General features: G+C 35.4%; 1 protein-coding gene across 1 annotated transcript in view; it reads right to left on the bottom strand.

The window, feature by feature from the left end:
- SCN1A (sodium voltage-gated channel alpha subunit 1) overlaps positions 1-21510 on the bottom strand; it is a 202877-nt gene that overhangs the window by 80087 nt on the left and 101280 nt on the right. Inside the window, exons 9-17 of the mRNA XM_072612201.1 lie at positions 15414-15477; positions 14545-14686; positions 13735-13941; positions 11341-11622; positions 9680-10060; positions 7923-8055; positions 4382-4620; positions 2214-2387; positions 1015-1371 (exon numbers count right to left, since the gene is read on the bottom strand). Coding sequence (XP_072468302.1) covers positions 1015-1371; positions 2214-2387; positions 4382-4620; positions 7923-8055; positions 9680-10060; positions 11341-11622; positions 13735-13941; positions 14545-14686; positions 15414-15477 — 1979 coding nt within the window. The remainder of the gene's footprint in view (positions 1-1014; positions 1372-2213; positions 2388-4381; positions 4621-7922; positions 8056-9679; positions 10061-11340; positions 11623-13734; positions 13942-14544; positions 14687-15413; positions 15478-21510) is intronic.

The following is a 21510-nucleotide window of genomic DNA, read 5'->3' on the forward strand; positions in this document are numbered from 1 at the left end:
CGTGAGTGTTGTTTCTTCATCATATTATCTTATATTACACTTGTTTGTGTACATATTATACACCCTAACAGAATGTAAGCTCCTTGAGGACAGGGATTATTTTCAATTCCTGTCTTTGTATTCCCAGACCTAGCACAGACTTCTGCACACAGTCGGTCTTTTAACAAATCACAGAATTTCAGAGTTGGTGGGAACCTCAGAAGTCTTCTAGTCTAACCCATACCTGGAAAAAAAAATCCCCCCTACAACATACCTAACAAGTGGTTAGCCAGTTTTTCCTAAAAGGCTTTCAGTGAGGAAGAAACCATTATCTTTGACTTTTGTATCGCTATAATTGTTAGAAAGGGTTTTTGTTTGTTTGCCACTTTGCAACTTTTGTGCATTTCTCCTAGTTCTTTCCTCTGGAAACAAGCGAGACAAGCATTGCACGTGAAAACAGCTATTATTTCTCCCCTTCACTCTTTTTTGCCAGTCTTCTCATGCCTTCTTCCTTCAACCAGTCTGCACAAGTCATGAACTTGAGGCCCTTCCTCCTTTAGATGCTCACCATCTTATAAAGGTTTGTTCTAGAACTAAACACAAAGCTCCCAAAGAGGCCTTACCAGGAAAGGGTATAATGGGACTATCTTCCCCCTTATTCCTGTTTTCTAGACTTCTCCCCCTGAAGTCAAGGATCTCATTTACTTTGTCATATCTTGCTTGTTGATTCATATAATGAGCTGACAATCTACTAACACCCACAGATTTTCTTTAGACAAACTGCCTAGCTGTGTCATCTTGTAATTTTGAAGTTGATTTCTTTGAATCTAAGTATAAGAGTTTCCATTTATCATTTTAAAAAATTTCAACCTCCTTTCTTTGACCCAATGTTCTAACCCATCAAGATTTTTAAGGATTCTGACATATCCAATAAGTAAGCTGTCCTTCTCAGTTTTGTGTTTGCTGCTTATTATTGAACCACATTATGTCATGCATCAGGTAAAAATATCTACAATATCCTCAGTGTGTACTTACCACTAGGTTTCCAATGACCATGACCATCATGAAAACAGTAAGACACATGGCTTGACCAGCAACTTCCATACAGTCCCACATGGTTTCTATCCATTCTCCACATAACACCCGGAACACAATCAGAAAGGAATGAAAGAAGTCATGCATGTGCCAGCGTGGAAGTTCACAGTCAGGAGCAATCTTGCAGACACAGTCTTTGTAGCTTTTACCAAAGAGCTGCATGCCAACCACAGCAAAAATGAAAACAATGATGGCCAACACCAATGTCAGGTTTCCCAGAGCTCCCACTGAGTTGCCAATGATCTTTATCAGCATATTTAGGGTTGGCCAAGATTTTGCCAACTTGAAAACTCGGAGCTGGAAAACAAAAGATGATAGTTACTATGTGCTATTTTAAAGCTATTCAACTATGATTTGCATCTGACTGTACTAAGAATTTATCCCCAAGTTCTATTTGTTTTTCCTGATAGAGGTATGGGGATAGTTCTTTTGCCCTCTTTTTTTCCCTTTGGTCTAACATTCTAGATAGGTCAGATGTATAAACCATGAACTGAATCTAGGTGCCATGGATTTTGTTATCCTTTTTGGGGGTGTGGTGTTCTAACTTCTACACTAAGGCTTTTCTTTTTTAGCTGACCTAGAAAGGGGGAGAGCGATATCTAATATGACACTTCTTTTCCCCCCACCTCATCATGTTTTGTTTTCACAATTCCCATATTTATTCATGATGTTTAGGGGTCATTGGGCCCCTATTCTGTGCCAGATATTTTTTTCCCCACAACTACATGGTCTAGGATCATAAGACCATGGTTAATGTAAATATGAAGAAAGTCCATACTTCTTTCCATTACTGAGAACAGCCTGATGCATAAATTTGCAAATATGTAATAATTTCAAAAGCTTTCTGCTTGGGTTGGATGAGAACAAACACATCACTTTATATTTCTATAATATTTGTAAACCACTTTGCATGAAATTGTCATCCTTTCTTACAAAGATCTTAATATTTTTTAAAGCTTGTAATAGAAAGTGATGTTTTCATTCACATTTCCCTCTCCGTATTTGGAGACCAAAGATAAATAACCCCTAAAACAATAAGTAGTCAGACAAAAAGGCAATTGGCTAACATACTACACTATACAAATGACTGCCCTCTTTAGAGAAAAGGCATTGTGTAAAACTAATGTAAAAGCAATTACCAATCTGAAAGAACGGAGAACGGATAATCCTTCCACATTGGCCAGTCCAAGTTCTACTAAACTAAGGGTCACAATAAAACCATCAAAGATATTCCAACCCTCTTGAAAATAATAATAGGGATCCATGGCAATTATCTTCAGAAACATTTCTCCTGTGAAGATCCCGGTAAAGACCTACGACCAGAAATAAAGTTAATGTGCTGTCAACATTGCTAGGTAAGGATATCAGAAGTTCTCTTGCCCTGTAATGTTTGTGTTACTTCTTTTCTCCAGACTTCAAGCAATACACTCCTTGATGGAATATGTCAACAATTACATTACCATCTGTAGTATATTCCTTATTCTAGTAAATAGTATAATTGTCATTCCAGGTTTATATTCCTAGAGGGCATATATAATTTCTATAGTAATTTCATATCAACATACAATTCAAAAATCATATGACTTTTCTTATAAAAAACATATGAAAAACATTTGACTTTTTAAGGGGCCTTTTTAGGTCATCCCTTCCCCAGTTGTTAGTGTTCCCTTTAAGATAACTTGGCATTTATTCTGTCTATCCATATCAGTTCATATCAATATCCATCCCTCTCCCCATATGTCTTTTTCCATCTCTCTTGAAGGACTACTTAATAAGTTCCTTGACAAGAACATAAAATGTCTCACTTTTGGATTTGTATCCCCAGCATCTATGGATTAACAATAAATTGACTGAGTTGTGGAAGTAAAGAAGAAAGAAAGAAAGAAAGAAAGAAAGAAAGAAAGAAAGAAAGAAAGGAAGGAAGGAAGGAAGGAAGGAAGGAAGGAAGGAAGGAAGGAAGGAAGGAAGGAAGGAAGAAAGAAAGAAAGAAAGAAAGAAAGAAAGAAAGAAAGAAAGAAAGAAAGAAAGAAAGAAAGGAAGAAAGAAAGAAAAAAGGAAGGAAGGAAGGACACACACACAAAGCAAAACGAAGACCATTAAACAGAAAACTTCTTTTCTACTCTAAATCTCTCAAACCCCAAAGTAAACTACAAGGAAAAATATAAAAATTGCTTTAGAGGGTTGTCTGTTTTCTTAAGCAAATAATAGTATAATATTCCTAAGTTACCCAGATTCAATTGACAAACACCTAAATAATTTATTTTTTCTGAAACATAAAATAGAAAAAAAAAACTAAGTGGTAACCTTTGCCAAAAAGGGTACTGCTAAATATCTGATACACAGTGTACTGTAGGTTATCAATATTTCATGACTTTAATATAAAAAGATAAAACAACACAAGTACTAAACCCTTTAAGAGGAAAAGCCTGTCAATTTATGTACAATGGAAGTATACTTGATTAACCGTAGAACCCTATCATGCAACAATACCTATTTGGGTTAAAAAAAAGTTGGAGAGAGGGGAGAATGTGATTTGTGTTTTCCTGTAGCAATGCAAACTGTATAAGCAAAGTTCAAAAGCATTCAACTGAATCATTAATACCAGATGTACAATGGAGATTATAAGAATGAAAGGAGAGCTATTGGACCTTCAGATTTGATAAGAACTATATCAATGCTGTGGAAATATTATTTTGCCACTAGATTATAGGGTTAGCTTTGAATATATTAGTCATTTCATTTCTCAATTTTTCCTTTGACTTTAAGGGCTATCCCTTCTAGTGGAAAGCAGATATTATCTATTAGAGATTTAAAAGAGCTTATCAATGAACTATCTCTACATCAAAACATGCACAAGATTATTCTATGTTTGGATTAAAATGCTAAACATTAAATATAGAAGACTGATAGGGGAATACCTGTACTCAGACCATTCCCAGTTGATCTCCATCTAGAAAGATGAGAATAAATAACAACTGCTACTACTACAATAACTGATATTTACTCAACTCTTTAAGATTTTCAAAGTGCTATGATGATGATGTTTAGTATTTATATTGCACTTTAAGGTATGCAACATAATACTGTTTGACCTTCACAACACTGCTATGAGGTAGGAGGTTCAACACATATCTCATGTGAACATGACTATTCATGATTCATGGATGAATTCTCAGGAAACATTATTTTCCTTTTTAATTTTTGAACTCTGAGAGTTTATAATTCCTTGCTATGAGCTTTTGAAGGAAAATGATTGTTGAAACAATAATTTTAAGGAAAGAAAGCTTTTATTTTTCAAAATGCTTACCAAGTTTCCTACTGAAAGCACATTATTGAAATGAGGAGTCATCGGATAATGTTCCATGGCCATGAACAGAGTATTTAAGACAATGCAGATGGTAATTGCCAGGTCAACAAATGGATCCATCACAATTAGATTGACGATATGTTTCACTTTCAACCAATGTGGGGAACAGTCCCAGATTAAGAAAATGTTGGAAAATTTATACCAGCAGGGTGGGCACTTCTGTCTGGATTCTTCAAGTTCTGGAGACAAAAAACAAAACAACAACAAAAAAATACAGTTGGGATTTTCTCTTTACTAACTGATTCAGTTCTATTTGCCATGTAAAAAAAAAGGAAGCTGCCTTCTTATTCTATTTCTCCACTAGGATTTGAATATAGGATTTGATTATAGATGTTACTATGGAATTCCATGAATTTTAGACAATTTCAAATAAACATACACTCTATCCCATTGCATTAGAGAGAACAGTTATTTCTCATACAATAATCCTGTGATTACACATAGCCTTTAATGTTTTTGTAAACTTTTAGTCCTAAAGTCCCCAAAGTATGACTAATGGACGCAGGGAGGTAATTTTTTGAGCTGTTCTTTCTAGTATTCTTGTGACTCTGGGGTGCTAGGTAGAATAGAGATTGCAAAGAAATATAAACCAAGGATCCCTCAAATTTTGGTGGAAAACTTATTAAAAGTCTTAAATCTTAAGAGAGGTTGAGAAGAGGTCTTCCAGGATGGCACAATTGCAGAAAAACATAGTTGAACATGTACATAAAAACAGTTTTGTACTGTATAATTTTATACTGTATTTTATACTGCATGAATTAGAATTGATAAAAAAACCTTAAATATTAAAAAAAAGGATGGAAGAAAATGGAATAATACAATTATCCCATTGCAGAGAGGAGATGACTTTCACTACTTAATATATATAGGAGGAATTACTAGAACAAGATTTATGTTCATGACTAAAATTTTAAAAAAAGTCAATACGTAAAACCATTATAACTTAAAGAAAAATAAGGACAGATTAGGAAAATATTCATGGCAAATATATCATTTAAAATGATCATTTAAATACATAAAAACTATTTAAAACATTCATAGCCATTGCATCCTGGGTCATCTCCAGTCATCCTGATGAATCTCTGGTCACTGGATTCAGATGACTCTGGAGGAGAAGTGAGGTTGGTGACCTACATAGCCCTCCCTCACTCAAAACAAAGTCAAGTGCAAGTCATGTCATCATCTCCCTGATGGCATGGTCTTCTTTGGCAAAGAAGGACAAACACAACAACAACAAGTCAAAATCCAATCTACAATGGACAAATCATCAAAGATATGAGCAATGTGCAAAAGATGAAACAAAAATTGTTAATAATCACTTCATAATAATCAATGAGGAACATAGTACCTCACACACAAGTATTCAGAAACAAAAATCTTTAAATGGTAGTGGAAAGACAGATACATGTTTTTGTAGCTGACTGAATTGAAAATTTGTAGAATCTTTTTTTTAAAGAGAGTAATGTCAGAGAATGCAACTCAGTCAACAAGCAAATGACCTACTACTTGCCAGACATTGTGTTAAGTGATTCAGATACGGAGAATAAAAACAAAACAGTTCCTGCCTTCAGTAAATGAATACTTTCTTCAGGGAAACAACTCATGCATATGTAAGTAAAGACAAAGTATATGCCCAGCAAATGAAAAACCATGGAGGGAAGCATTCATAGCTGTGGCAATCAGGAAAAGTTTCAAGTAGGCAGAACTTGAACAGAGCTGGGGATTCAAAGAGAAAAGGTAAGGAAAGAATGCATTCGAGGAATGGGAGGAAAGCCTTAAAGAGGCATAGAGACAAGAGATGGAATGCTATGCCTAGTGGTCAATAAGTAAGCAAACCCTAGAATTTAGACTATGTATAGGAAAATAGCATGAAATGAGCCAGGACTAGATTGGTATTGTAAAGAGCTTTAAATGACAAACAGTAGTTTTTATTTATTGTACATGCAATAGGGAGCTACTGGAGCTTTTTAAATTTGGAAATGATATAATCAGACCTATGTTTTAACAATATTGCACCTGCAGCTGTCTTGGTTTCAAGATGGGAGAAACTGGAGACAGGAAGGTAAATTAGGAGGCTACTGGAATAGGAGAGGTGAGAGGTGATAATTCCATTATTGGAAGTGTACAATGAAAGTGTTATTAAACATGAAAACATCAAAAGATTGATCTGTTCAGAGATTTTTGTAGCAGCCTTATTTGTAACGGTAAGCAAATAGAAGCAACATAAAGGTTCAACAAGTGGAGAACCGTCAATCAAGTTCCATCAGTAATGTGACAGAATAGTATAATGCGTCTAAGACTGATAAGTATAAGGAATACATGTAAATCCAGAGGGATATATGAAACCAGAGAAAGAGAAAAAAAGTGGAACCAGAAAAGAGTATATACTATGATCATATTAATAGGAAAAATGAATGAGAAACAAAAACAAAGAAACCTGATGGAGCCTTCAAGGAAGTGACTGAAAGGTTGTGATATTTTTTGAGATGATATTAATGGAAAAGTGAAAAATTTTATAGCAAGATAAAACATTAAGTTGTTGTTCAATATTTATGATAACTTTCTCTTCCTTCTGATTTCACTATTCCTTCACAACATTTCCATAAATTGAGTGTGTTCGCATGTTCTCATGTCACTCAACTACTCAAGCACTTTTAGGGTCTGATGATTGACTATTGAATAACATCTGAACTTCTTTGACAGGGATTGGGGGCTAGCTTTCAACTTCAGCCTCATCTTAAATTCCCTTATCACATTCCCACATAGTCTATGATCCAGTCAAACTGTATTACTTGCTTTTCTAAAACATACTTAATGCTTTTTGGACCCTTTACTTTTTCTCACACTTTTCTCTATCCAAAATAACTTCCTTTAACTCCATTTCTCTTTTCCTGAAAAGAAGGCAGATAAGTGGTGTGGTAGAGTGCTGGACCTGGAGTCAGGAAGCCTCATGTTCCTGAGTTCAAATCTGGCCTCATATACTTCCCAGTTATGTGACCATGGACAGCTCTCTCAACTGTTTGCCTCAGTTTCCTCATCTGTAAAATGAGTTGGAGAAGGAAATGACAAACCACCCCAGTATCTTTGCCAAGAAAACTCCAAATGAGGCTAGGAAGAGTTGGGCATGACTGAACAACAATGACTCTCTCTGAAGAGCAAAATCTGCCCAATTTTTCAACATGTATCCTAGTTAACAATTACTCCAAGAAATCTATCCTGATCTTTTAAGCTGGAAATAATTTCTTAGTGCAGAATTCTCATAGTGCTTTGATGGTCCCTTATTATGCTCTAATTGATATCATAGTTATTTGTGTTCTGCCATATCTCTTTTACTACATATGCTTAAAGAACAGTGACCATGTATTATTTAATCTTTGAATATATCTCACGATCTAGCACAAGATAGACATTTAGTAAATATTTGCTAACCAAATGAGGGAATATACAAATGATAGAAATGTGAAGGAAACTTTTTACAAACCTTCCACAGTATTGGTTAATATGCTGGCTATACTCATTGCTCTTTGCCTTTGGGAAGGATCTTCTAGAAAATCCATGGAAACGTGGAAAGAACTTGACCTCCTCTTTTTAAGTTCTGTTTCAGTAGTTGTGCCCTGTAACGAAAATGATGATGTTTAAATGACAATTTTGAGCAAAGTAATAATCCAGTAACCAAATTGTGATGCAACAGGTTTCATGGAGCACATGCACCATGCACCTTCATATGTAATCAGTTTGTGTCTCTAGATCTTTTATTGTGTCATTAACTTAGAAGGTCTAAATTGTTCTTTAGCTTTATAATGATAGCAGGTGACAATACTTTTTTGAGCCCATGAAGAATATAGTATGATATGGAGTATGATAAAATTCATAAAAATACAGAAAAGGGTCTAAATGAGATACAAAGTCATTGAACCAAAATTCTTTGATAATCAAATTTCAAAGCATTTCTAAGCAAATAGGAAAAAAGATGTCCATAACTCAAAGGCCATGTCCAGTATTTCTCACATATAATTGGTTTGGTACATCAGCTTTTAACAGGGTTACTCCTTCCTTTCCTCTTTCCTTCTCTCCATTCTTTCTTTTCTTCCTTACCTTTCTTGCTCTCTACCTCCTTCCTTCCCTCCTTGCCTCCTTCCTTCTTTCCCTTCTTTTTTGTCTATCCCTCCCTTTTCTTTCCTTTCTTTCTTCCTACCTGCCTTCCTTACTTCCTTTCTTCTTGCCTTCCTTTCTGTCTTTTTCCCTTTCTCCTCCTCCCTCATTCTTTCCCTTCTTTTTTTCTTCTCTATCTCTCTGATGATTTTTCTTTCTTCCTTTTTCAAATACAGATGATAGAAACATGATGGATTGTTAATTCTCATTTTTTTGTACATAGGGGTGGATAGTTTTTACCAAATACTAATCAGCATAAGGGAAGGGGGTGAGGGGTGGAGGAGCCAAAGCAATGCCATGCTTAACAGTTTCATCCAAAATGGCAAAGCAATAAGTAATCTAAGCCTGACTTAGTCATGCTTCAACATGCTGATATAATTCCAAGTAAGTGGGCACCCTGGAAAGAGACAAAATCATTTTTAGTACTATCCTATATGCATATGCATATAAGACATATAATGTACATTTAGATCAGGCATATTTTCATATCATTCTGCAGAAATATGTTCTTTGGTTTCCAAGGCCCTCTCCATTTTGTTTAATTTTTCTTTCTGAAGTGACCCATATCAGCAGTTTTCATAAGGAGAATGAATGAGCACTAGAAATTGTAATCAATAGAAGAATGAAACTATCTAAAATTAAGCACAGTGTTCTCTAAAAATCTTCCGAAATGAAGCAGATTCTTAAAGACCAAATTCAGTTGGTAAGATTTATTATATACCCTTTATTTTTGTGCATCATAGTTATTTGTTCTCTTGTATGACAGGGCCACACAGAACTTTCTAAATTTTAAATTCCAGCATGGGTATATAACAAACATTTCATTTGAGAGTATTAATGTATTTTAATGCCTCATTTGTCATAAGCATATTTGCTAAGTAAAGGAATTCATTGTTGCTATATTAGGGAGTAAAGCTTTAGATTTTTAGTTTTAGTTGGTTAGTCAATTAAAGGTATTACAAGATGCATTTGCATTCACAGCTTGACCAACCAGGGATCATTCTCAAGGGATTCCATTCTGTAGAAACACTGGCTGGTGCAGAAGGAATGGGCCAGCCATGCCTAAACTATTTAAAACTTCCTTACATTGTCATCAGTAGCTGGCTTATCTATTATCACCTCTGGCAGAAGCTGTCCAACAGGCGATGTAGGAGCTGAAGGTCCACCAACCAAGGAAACCACACCATTGCAATCTACAGTGCTGTGCATCTTCCCATTCACTGGAAACACCGCCAGCATCCGGGATGATCTACTGGCCTGACTTATGTTACTGTTGCGTCTTTCTCCATGGCGACGGGGCACAAAGAGGGAATCTCTCCTGCTCTCGTTGTCCTCAAATGTGCTGTGTTCATCATCAGCAAAGTCATTCTCAGATCCCACATCCTTTGCTCGCCCTCTAAAGCTGAAAAGGCTTGTTCTGCTGTTGCGCCTTGGAGAAAACAGGGAGCCACGAATGCTCAACAAGGACTAAAAAATTGACACAAGAGATGAGAATTATCATATATAGTACTTCTTAATGTCCTTTTTGATATTTAAAAAAGAGAAGTCAATTTGAAGGAAATTTCAGGTTCAGGGAAAAATTGCAGCTCATATTCTAATGTTTTCACTTATAATTGCAAATTGTATGTGTGCTTATGTGGTTAGGAAGACACTGGGGTCTGGATTAGGAATTGGAGAGTTAGATTATACCGTGTTCAATTTGGGTGAAAAAAGATACCTGAACCAATGTATTCTCCAAATTCAAACAGAAAAAGCATGTAACCTTTTAGATAGTAGATAGACAGCCAATAAATACTTGTTGATCCACTGGCTTCTCCTTGCATATTCCTCCCAAGTCAAATATGTTTTTAATGACCCCATCCCTTTTCCCTAAGAATTTCAAGCACTTCTCATTTTGGTTCATCTTCATCATCACTACTAAAATTTATAAAGCACTTCAAGGTTTTCAAAGAGCTTTATATTTATTATACTTTATTTTATCCTCACAACAAACATAGGAGATAGGGCCTATTATTATCCTCATTTGTTGGATGAGGAAACTAAGGCAGATTGACCTGCCCAAGGTTACATAGCACATAAGTGTTTAAGGTAGGATTCCAACTCAGGTGTTCCTGACTCCAAGTCTACATTCCTTCCATTGAGCTACCTGGATGTCTCAGATGTCACTTGGAAGTAAATATAAAGGAATTATTATCTTCTTCATATTACTCATTGGATAAAATGTTGTTGTATGATATGTTCAAAGTTTTAAATCAGTTAATAATAATAAAAAATATAGTGACTAAAATATGATCTTATATAAAGCTTTATACAAAAATACTTTAATTCAATAACTATTGATTAATTTCTTACTAAATGAGACAATATTTTATTTGCATTATTTCATTTATTTTTTTAAATAACAAATCAGTGAAGTGGGTAGCCTAAGTGTTATTATTCCAATATCTAGGAGAAGGAATTTCCTTAGAAAGATTATGGACACACAACATAGCAAGAATCAGAACCCAGATCTTCTGACTCAAAGTACAGGATTCTTCCTGCTAGACCATATAGTATTTATACAGAATCTAAATCAAAATCTCTTCTAAATAAAAAGATAGATTTAAGGAAATAATATAAATCTTACATCATAGGATGAAAGTTAATGAGGCCACTTAAAGTGTTTTTAGTCTGATTCACTTTCTGGTTAATATGTAAAATATTCTACACATTTACTTAACATCATTTTAATGAAGGCATTGCCATACCTGATGTGGGGAGGAGTACCTCTTTTCATAGGTCAATCTATTCCCTTCAATGGAGAATCGGAAGCCTTTCCTCCTGATACTCTCTTCTGATTCAGATTTGTGGAATTCATCCTCGTCTTTCTCTTCTCCACCTGATTGCTCTTTCTGTTTTCTTTTCTTTCGCCGGTTCCTTCTTTCCTTTGCACTCTTTGAACTCAGCTTTGAGGCTTCTGAAGAGCTCTCTGAGAGTCCACCTACTGCACTGGGTTCTCTGGAATGCTCAGAGGCAGTGGCTGCTGCTGCCTGCCACATTAAATAGATAAATGAATTAAAAAGCACTTATTAAACACTCACAATGTGTCAAGCACTATGCTAAATCCTGGGATACTAAGGAAAAAAGGTAGACAATCTCTGCTTTCAAGGAGCTGATACTTTCATTGGGGAACCAAAAAATAACAGAAAGTTCAACTATACGGTGGAGAAATTGTAAGGGTTCAGGAGAGGTGCAGATGGCAAAGTCTAGAAGTCCTTAAGTTTAATCAGTAAGTGAGATGGTGGTTCTGGGCATCCACACTGCTGGGTATAGATGTAGGACTGATGGTAAGACATACTAGAATTCTATCTCACTAGAAGCATATTACATTAAATATACCTTTAGTATTTCACATGCAGATATTTGTTTTTTCTCTGAAATTACTCAAGTATTTTTTTAGTTAAACAGTTGTTAATTGAAGTCTGTCTAAGGCTGTGGTAGCCTTATAAGTATAAGAGGAAATGAGCTTTTTATTTCCCACTTAATGAAGGATTTCAAGGCTAATGTGATTTTCTGTGTCAACTTCTATTATGTCTCTATTTAGTTCCCAGGGAAAAATACTGTTCAAAGAGAATCATTTAGACATCAGCAAGAACATGAATGCATGTTACTTAGTATTAAGATTGGTATTTAATTAACACCTCTTTCTTTCTCTTCAAAAGACAATAAATTGTAGAATGTTGTATAATTAATATTTCCCACTAAAATTAATGGAAGAATTGAAAAAAATAGAATGAAGGCCTTCTCTCAAGTGGCCAGACCACGATTGGACACTAGTTATACATAGTAATATGTATAAGTTATGGTATCCCATCAAGATTCACTAAAATCTTCTCAAACTAGAAGATTTTCATTGGCTCTGACAGTACTCTGCCTAAAATACAGTCACAGAACTTAATCTATTCAGTTTACCAGGGATAACATGATTGGTTACATAGTTTCAACTAGTGAGCAAGTCATTTAACACGTATTTATTAAGTACCAATATGTGCCAGGCACTGTGCTAGGCACTGAGGATATAAAGAAATCCAAAACTCGTCTCTCCTCTCACCAAGCTCACAGTCTAATGGGAGACACAGTAGTGGGCTTATACAAGGTATATACAGGCTAGATGGAATGTAGCCTCAGATAAGAAGGCATTAGCCACTGAGGGGGACCAGCAAAGAAGGTGGGATTTGAGTTGAATCTTACAGGAAGCCAGAGAGACCAAAAGGCCAACATATTCAAAGACACAGTGATGGAAAATGTTTATTCCTATCAAAATCCTTTGGGATACCCGTGTAATTGACAGTACTATTACATTATCTATTCCTTGCTTATGTAAGTAAGGCAGAAGTTTGATGAATGACATTTTAACCAAGAAGACTCTCAGTTGAAAAGGAATAGGAATTTCAGGAATGGGGAAAACAGTTTCCTTTCTCATACCCAATGAAGTTCTATCTCAAATGAAAGGTGATTTTATTTTGGATATTCTCCTAATGGTAACATGCAGGGTCAACAATGCTTTTTTTTCCTATCATGTAAAATGAATACAAAAATACTGTTTTAAACTTTCTTACTTCATCCTTTTTCTTCTCAGAATCTAAAGGTGATTTACACATATCATTTCCTTCATATTTCTGACCTTCTTCTGAGAAATGTTTGTTTTAAGTATTATAAACCTCTTTTTGGTAGTTGAGGAATTAGGATAATAAAGCAAAATCACCAAGAGCAAGTCCAGATGGAGATGTCATAGAATTCAGAGAAATCATAGAGAACAAACCAAGTCATTGGGATGTAATATGACTTACCTCAAAAAATGACATAGTACTAGCCAACAAAGCTGAAATTTGAACGAAGTCATATAAGACTAGCAAATTGAGACGTTGAGTCTTGATACGATTTACCTCAAAAATCACAGCGATGGTAGCTAGCAATGTTGTCTAATTCTGGACCAGACTTTCCCATTGTCCCTACTGTAGTTCCCCCAAGTCACTACCTTTTTTTCTTGGATACAACCAATTCACTCCTTTGGGAGAGTTATAGAGGATGTGGCATTAAACTAGAAGAAGGGGAAGAAGAATGAAGTCACTCTGATGGGATATTTCCTAGAGAGAATTTACCTGAGCTGCCTCCTGTTGCTTCTTAAGCTGTTCCAGCATCTGCTGAAACTCAGCCTCCTTCTGCTCTGCCTCTTCTAAGGTGGCCTGGTTCTGCTCCTCATAAGCCATGGCAACCACAGCCAGGATCAAATTTATAAGGTAGAAAGAGCCCAAGAAAATGACCAGCACAAAAAATATCATGTATGTCTTGCCAGCTGCACGTAGTGTCTAGAAACAAAAATATGAGAGTGATTATTTTCGATGGTTGTTAGGATCATAAGATGAGTAATATTGAGCTAAAAGGGACTTCAGACACCATTGAATCTAACTCTTTGGTAGGGATATAAGATCTGGACAAGTTAAGTGATTTGCCCCAGGTCACACAGTTAGTAAGTATCTGAGGCAGGATTTGAATCCAGATCTTCCTGACTTCCAGTCCAGTGCACTACTATACCATGAGGTCCAAGAGATGCATCACAGGTGTAGACAAAAAATTTCCAAGATATTTTTGTATGTGATATTTCACTGGATTAACTCATCAATGGCCTAAATAGCACAATATTTCCTTTAAAATTAAACTTTGGAGCTGACAGGAGCCTCCAAGGTCACCTAGTCCCAGCCCCTCATATTTAAGAGATGAAGACAATGGGCTCAGAGACATAGAGTGAATTATCCATCAAAAAATAGCATTGAGAGTCATGATGTTAACTCCATCAAATTCCCAGTTTGTTCTCTTTTAAATTATTTCACAATTATCTTTGTGGTGTCATTTAGAGCACATAGATTTAGCTGAATCTGATAATCTTAGCATTTGTCTCTCTAGGTCCTCACCAGTTGATATAGGTTTTCCCAGAAGTCCTGAGTCATCAGTCGAAACAGGGACAAGAAAGCCCAGCTGAAAGTGTCAAAGCTTGTGTAGCCATAATTAGGATTTCGGCCAGTTTTCACACACATATATCCTTCTGGACACTGGCTACAAATGGAGAAGAAAAGGAAGCATTAGTGGGGATTCTGCTATCTCTCTATACTGATAAAGCACTGTGCCAACAGTTTGGTTAGAAATATGTATGCATTACTGAAAATAATAATAAATATTTGAGAACCAATTACTGCAGCAAAATAGAACATTATACAAAGTAGTTCAAAAAGTCTCAATGCTGTTTTAAATTAAAGGTAAAGTTTAAAGTGGCCCTAAGACTTTAGCGACACTGTATTGCTGTCATACTTCAATACTATCAATTTATCATGTTATCTAAAAATGTAAACCATGGAATCCAAACACATTGTATTTAACCATTTTTTTTTATCCAAAAAAAATATTTTAACCAGCTATACTCTTGCTTCACTGACATCTGATCACAGTTATCGTAATATCTTGAGATTAAAAATAAAGTTCACCTTCTATTAGAGATAACAGAGATGCTTCTTGGTCAGCTAACAATTCTTATCTACCTATTTCAAGAACATCTTGATTAAAAAGATCCAACTAACCCAATAAAGTTCAAAATCATATATCAGTTAAATACTGAACTTTAAAAATGATTTTCCATGGGAAAAAATAAGAAACACATAAAAAAACTTTAAAATTAGTATACCATATTTCTCTATTTCTATAAAAAGAAAAATATTTAAACCATAAGCTTAAAACTGCACCAATTTTTGGTGTATAATATTGTATATTGTGTATAATATTGACTTACCCAGCATCTGTGCTGTTGCCACAAAGAAGCGCATCCATATATCCTTCCAGAACATAAAAATATTCTGTTTTGAAAGATTCAAAGAAAGAAAAACTTAAATGGAGAAAATTTACATAGCTACAAAATGACTAAAAGGAAAACGGAGTATCAGTCAGTTGCTAAGATTAAGTGAAAATTATCTAGTCATAAAGATAGGGAATGGACCTGTGATTTCTTTGGTGTGGAGGACTTCTGGATAAGAAAACTCCTTTAGCCAATGCAGGTCAGCACTTTCTCTGCAAACTAAAGAGCTACCTAGAACCATGATGTTGAACTCATAGAAAATTTCTGTGACCTCATGTTGACTTAGAAAACTACAAATTAGCATTATCTATATTGTGCTGCATTTTCATTTATTTTGTTAAACATTTCCCAGTTATACTTTAATCTGGTTCAGACTACATTCCATTCCACCGCAATAAGTTTAACTACTCTGGCCTGAAGCACCTAGAGACTGGTGACTGGCCCAGTGACAAACAGCAAGTATTTCTCAGAAGTAGGACCTGAAGTCACATCTTACTGGATCTTACTTACTAAGAGCAATTCTCTACTACACAGTACTCATTCTCAAATCATACTGTGCATGTAAGTGAAACTTCTTTCCCTCCTCCATCAAAAGTTTTTAGAAACTATACCAAGCAGGTTAGATTTTTAAAATCACCTACATTTATTTCTTCAGCATGAATTTATAAGGATGATAAATACTTACAGCTACTTATATAATTCTTTATAAGAATTGGTTTTCTCCCACAATGCAACAAGTACAACTATGTCAAAATGGAAGAATAAAAGGCATTTTTTGACTTTATAAAACAGCCCTATCTTTAAATATAAACACTAAAGGTTTTTCTTAGACATGTCTCTTGGGAGTATCATGAAAACTCTTGAAAATTTCTAATTGTTTAATTTTCTTGCATAGAAATAAAAATATTGGCTCAGAAGTAAATAACTTTAAGTGAAAAGCAGAGTCAGGGGATTTTTATGAATCGTACAAGAATTGTCAAGAGTAGATGTCAAAATATTTTGTAACATTTATTCATTTCATCTAAAGATGCCCAAATCTAGAATGGTACAATAATCTTTTAGTTTTCCATTTAAATAATCTTTAGTATGGACCGTTTTCACTCCTCATCTCTGCCTCTTGAATTCCTTGAAGTCCTAGTTAAAATCCCACCTTCTAGAGGAAATCTTTCTTGATCCCCTTAAGTCTAGTGTTTTCCTTTCATTGATTATTTCCCATTTATCCTATATATAACTTATCTGTAAATACTCGTTTGCATGTCATGTCCCCCTTTAGATCAAAAGCCCTTGAGAATAGAGAATGTCTTTTTACCTTTCTTTGTATTCTTAATGCTTAGCATAGTGTCTGGCACTTATTAATGTTTATTGACTGATTTTTGATGAGTATTATTTATTAGTGCTTATTAAACTGAACTACTATACACATGTTTTGTTTCGTTCAGAACCATATGCTTTCATATAGGAATGATTAATTAGCATTATATCTTGCATGTTCTCATTAGAGAAAAAAACCCTGAAATGATACTTTAGTATTCAACTATTTAACTACAAGATCTTGACAGAGGACACCTTCCAGTATCCTGGCCACAAGAACACATGCAACAAAAGTACATCCTACTTAATTCCCCTCTCCCTCAATTTCTTCGAATACAGTCATTCTTAACAAAAGCTAAGTTATAACTGCATTAAAATGTTAATACATTACTGTATATTATGAAAGATATAGTCTCAAACCAATGCCTTTCCTTAGACTAAAAAGATATCAGTTAAATCTTTCCCTTTTTCGTATATTTAACCATTGATTAAAAAGTATCAGTCTGGGTGGAGCCAAAATAGCAGAGTAAAAGCAAGGACTTGCTTGAACTTTCCCCCAAACCTCTCCACATACCTGTAAAAAATGACTCTAAAAAAATTCCTGAGCACCCACAAAAACCAGAATCCATAAAAAGCCAGAATGAAGCACATTTCCAGCCTAAGACTACCTGGATTGTTGACAGGAAAGGTCTGCTGTGCTGGGCGAGAGAGGAGTACAGTCCAACATGGGCCACATGGACAGAGAATAAGCCCCAGCAAACTTGGAGCTGGCCACAGGAGATTGAATCATTGTCAGACAAGGTGGTTTCCGGACTTTTCAACCCACAAAGAGTAAACACAATTTAGAAGGTCAATGAGAAAGAGGTGAGAGAGAAGCATAGACTAGCCTCAGCCCTTGCACAGCCCTAGTGGTGTCAGTGACAGCAGCTACAGATATTACCAGAGCTCTCAGCACCCAGATGGGAAAGGGATTGAACAACTGATCAGAAGGAGATTACAGGGATCTCTTTATTTGCACTGAGGCAGGATTCTGTTGCTTTGTGCATACTCTGATCTGGGATGCAATCCTAGGGTGAGGAGGAGCACTGGAATAGCAGAGCTTGTGGCAGCAGTGGAGAGGGAACCCTCCTCCAGTTCCAGGGCAGAAAAGAGTACTTGTGGCCACTCACTGACCAGAGCCCAGGTCAAGAGAGGAGTAAACACCTCTCCTTAGGTCATACCACCTTAGAAGAACTGAAAACTTACAGGTCCCTAGAAGTATCTCTGAAAACAGCTGCATAAAACCCCTGAAGCTTGGTAGAATACAGCCTCCATACTGGAAGCAGAGCCCTACATTAAGAAAGAGTTGAAAAGTCAAGTAATTGACTGGAAAAATGAGCAAACAGCATAAAAAACCTCAGAATCTTACTTTGGTGACAGAGAAGATCAAAACATATAACCAGAAGAAGACTACAAAGTCAAAGCTCCTGCATCCAAAGCCTCCAAGAAAAATATGAATTCGTGTCAGGCCATGCAAGAGCTCAAAAAGGATTTTGAAAATCAAGTAAGAGAAGAAGAAGAAGAATTGGGAAGAGAAATGAGAGATGCAAGAAAATCATGAAAAATGAGTCAACAGCTTGATAAAGGAAATCCCCCCAAATACTAAAGAAAATAAAACCTTAAAAAATAGACTGGACAAAGGCAAAAGAGGTCCAAAAAGCAAATGAGGAGAAGAATGCCTTAAAAAAGCAGAATTAGCCAAATGGAACAGGAGAGCCAAAAGCTCACTGAAGAAAATAATTCCTTAAAAATTAGAATGGAGCAAATGAAACCTAATGACTCTATAAGAAATCAAGAAATTGTAAAATCAAAACCAAAAGAATCAAAAAATGCAAAACAATGTGAAATATCTCATTGGAAAAACAACTGACCTAGAAAATAGATCCAGGACAGAGAATTTAAAATTTTTGGACTACCTGAAAGCCATGATCAAAAAAAGATCCTAGACATCATCTTCCGAGAAATTATCAGGGAAAACTGCCCTGATATTGTGGAATGAGAGGATAAAATAGATATTCAACGAATTCACCAATTTCCTCCTGACAGAGATCTCAAAAGGAAAACTCCTAGGAATATTGTAGCCACATTCCAGAGTTGCCAGATCAAGAAGAAAATATTGCAAGCAGCCAGAAACAATTCAAGTATTGTGGAAACACAATCAGGATGACACAAGATTTAGCAGCTTCTACATTAAGGGAGTGGAAGGCTTCGAATATGATATTCTGGAGGGCAAAGGAGCTAGGATTACAACCAAGAATCACCTACCCAGCAAAAGTGAGTGTAATCAATGAGGGAAGAAAATTGATATTCAATGATGTAGAGGAATTTAATGCATTCTTGAGAATCCAGAACTAAATAGAAAATTTGACTTTCAAATACAAGCCTCAAGAGAAGCATGAAATGATAAAGAGGAAAGAGGAATTATTAAAGCTGAGCTGTTTACATTCCTGTATGGTAAGATGATAGTTGCAACTTGTGTGACTTTTCTCATGGAGAGAATATATATAGACAGAGGGCACAGGGTTGAATATGAAGGGATGGTATCTAAAAAAATAAAATTAAAGGGTAAGAGAGGAATGTACTGGGAGAAGGAGAAAGGGAGAGGTAGAATGGGTTAAAATATCACACATAAAAGAGGCAAGAAAAAGCTTTTACAGTAGAAGGTAAGAGGTGGGAGGTAAGAGGGAATCAGTGAACCTTACTCTCATTGGATTTGGCTTAAGAAGGGAATAACATACACACTTGGTTGGGTATGGAAATCTATCTTACCCTACAGGAAAGAAGGGGTGAAAATCTATCTTACCCTACAGGAAAGGAGGGGTGAAAGGGATAAGAGAGGTGGGGTAATAGGAGGGAGGGCAAATTGGGGGAGGGTGTAATCAGAAGCAAATACTTTTGAGGAGGGACAGGGTCAAAGGAAAAAGTGAATATGTGGGGGGCAGGATAGAATGGAGGGAAATAGTCTTTCACAACATGACTATTATGAAAGTGTTTTGCAAGACTACACATATGCAACCTATATTGGATTGCTTACCCTCTTAATGTGGGTGGATGGGAAGGGAGGAAGGGAGAGAATTTGGAACTCAAAGTTTTAAAAAAAGAATGTTAAAAATTACTTTTACCTGCAACAGGCAATGGGGTATAGAAATCTATCTTACCCTGCAGGAAAATAGAAATGGGAAGGGGATAAGAGAACAGGGGTAGTGAAAGAAGGGAAGGCAGATTGGGGGAAGGGGTAATTGAAATGCACACTGTCATGGGGTGGGGGGAGAGGAGTGATAGAGAGAAAATTTGGAACTCATAATCTTGTGGAAGTGAATGTGGAAAACTAAAATAAATAATTAAATTGAAATGTGAAAAAAAAGTATAAGCCCTCTGGTACTTTATTATAATTATTTTTTAACCACAAATCTTGTGTTAGTCACACACTTATACACTATGAACCATTTTTAAAAAATGTAATTGCTTGCTAAGTAATTCCAGAAAATAGTAGGAAGCTAGAGTTAAAGAGTATTTACAGTTAAAAAATCATTAGATGTATTCATAATTTCTCTTAAAAGTATTTTCCTTTCTCTATGAATCATGCTCTGACTCACCTTTTCTTTTCAAATGTAAACACCTGAAGATAAGATTAAAGAGGAAGGTCTAGTTATTTTTTCCTATCAAAAGAAAAGGGATTTCAATGCCAGTTCTTTCACTCTTTTCAGAATGAATATTGGCAAAAATATTCTGAACTTGCATCAATGCTTGAAATAAGCAAGCTGCTTTAAGCAACTTCTTTGATTTATTTAAAACTACCACTTTCCCTTTCCATCTATGTGTCACCATGTATAGAGAACTGGGCTTGGCATCATGAAGACTTAAGCTCAAATCCTGCATCAAACCCTTCTAAGTGTGACCACTGGCAAGCCACTCAACTTGTCTGCCTCAGTTTCCTCATATGTAAAATGGAGATAATCCTCCCCCAACCCACATTTTCTGCTTTTCTTATAATTTGGTTGCATTGGTTTTGTTGGTTCAAAAACTTTTTAATTTTATATAATCAAAATTACCTGTTTTATACTTTGTAATGCTCTTTATGTCTTCTTTGGTCCTAAATTTTTCCCTTATCCATAAATCTGACAGATAAACTATTACATGCTCTCTTAATTTGTTCATGGTATCACCCTTTATGTAGAAATCATGTATCCATTTTGACCTTATCTTGGTGTGAGATGTTGGTCTATACTTTGTTTCTATCATACTGTTTCAGTTTTTACAGCAGTTTTTGTCAAGTAATGAGTTTTTGTTCCAAAAGCTTGGGTCTTTAGGTTTATCATATATGAGATTATTATGGTCATTTGCTATAATGTCATTTGTACCGAATCTATTCCACTGATCCACCACTCTATTTCTTGGCCAGTACCACATTGTTTTGATAATTACCACTTTATAATATAATTTGAGATCTGATCCAGCTAAATCACCTTTCACATTAAAAAAAAAATTCCCTTGATGTCCTTGAGCTTTTGTTTTTTGAGATAAATTTTGTTATTATTTTTTCCAGCTCTCTAAAATAAATTTTTGATAGCTTGATTGGTATGACACTGAATAAATTAATTTAGGCAGAATAGTCATTTTTATTGAATTGGCTTCGTCTACTTGTAGGCAATTAATATTTTTCCAATTACTTAGATTTGACTTT

This window comes from Notamacropus eugenii, chromosome 5, assembly GCF_028372415.1.
Source record: "Notamacropus eugenii isolate mMacEug1 chromosome 5, mMacEug1.pri_v2, whole genome shotgun sequence".
NCBI lineage: Eukaryota > Metazoa > Chordata > Mammalia > Diprotodontia > Macropodidae > Notamacropus > Notamacropus eugenii.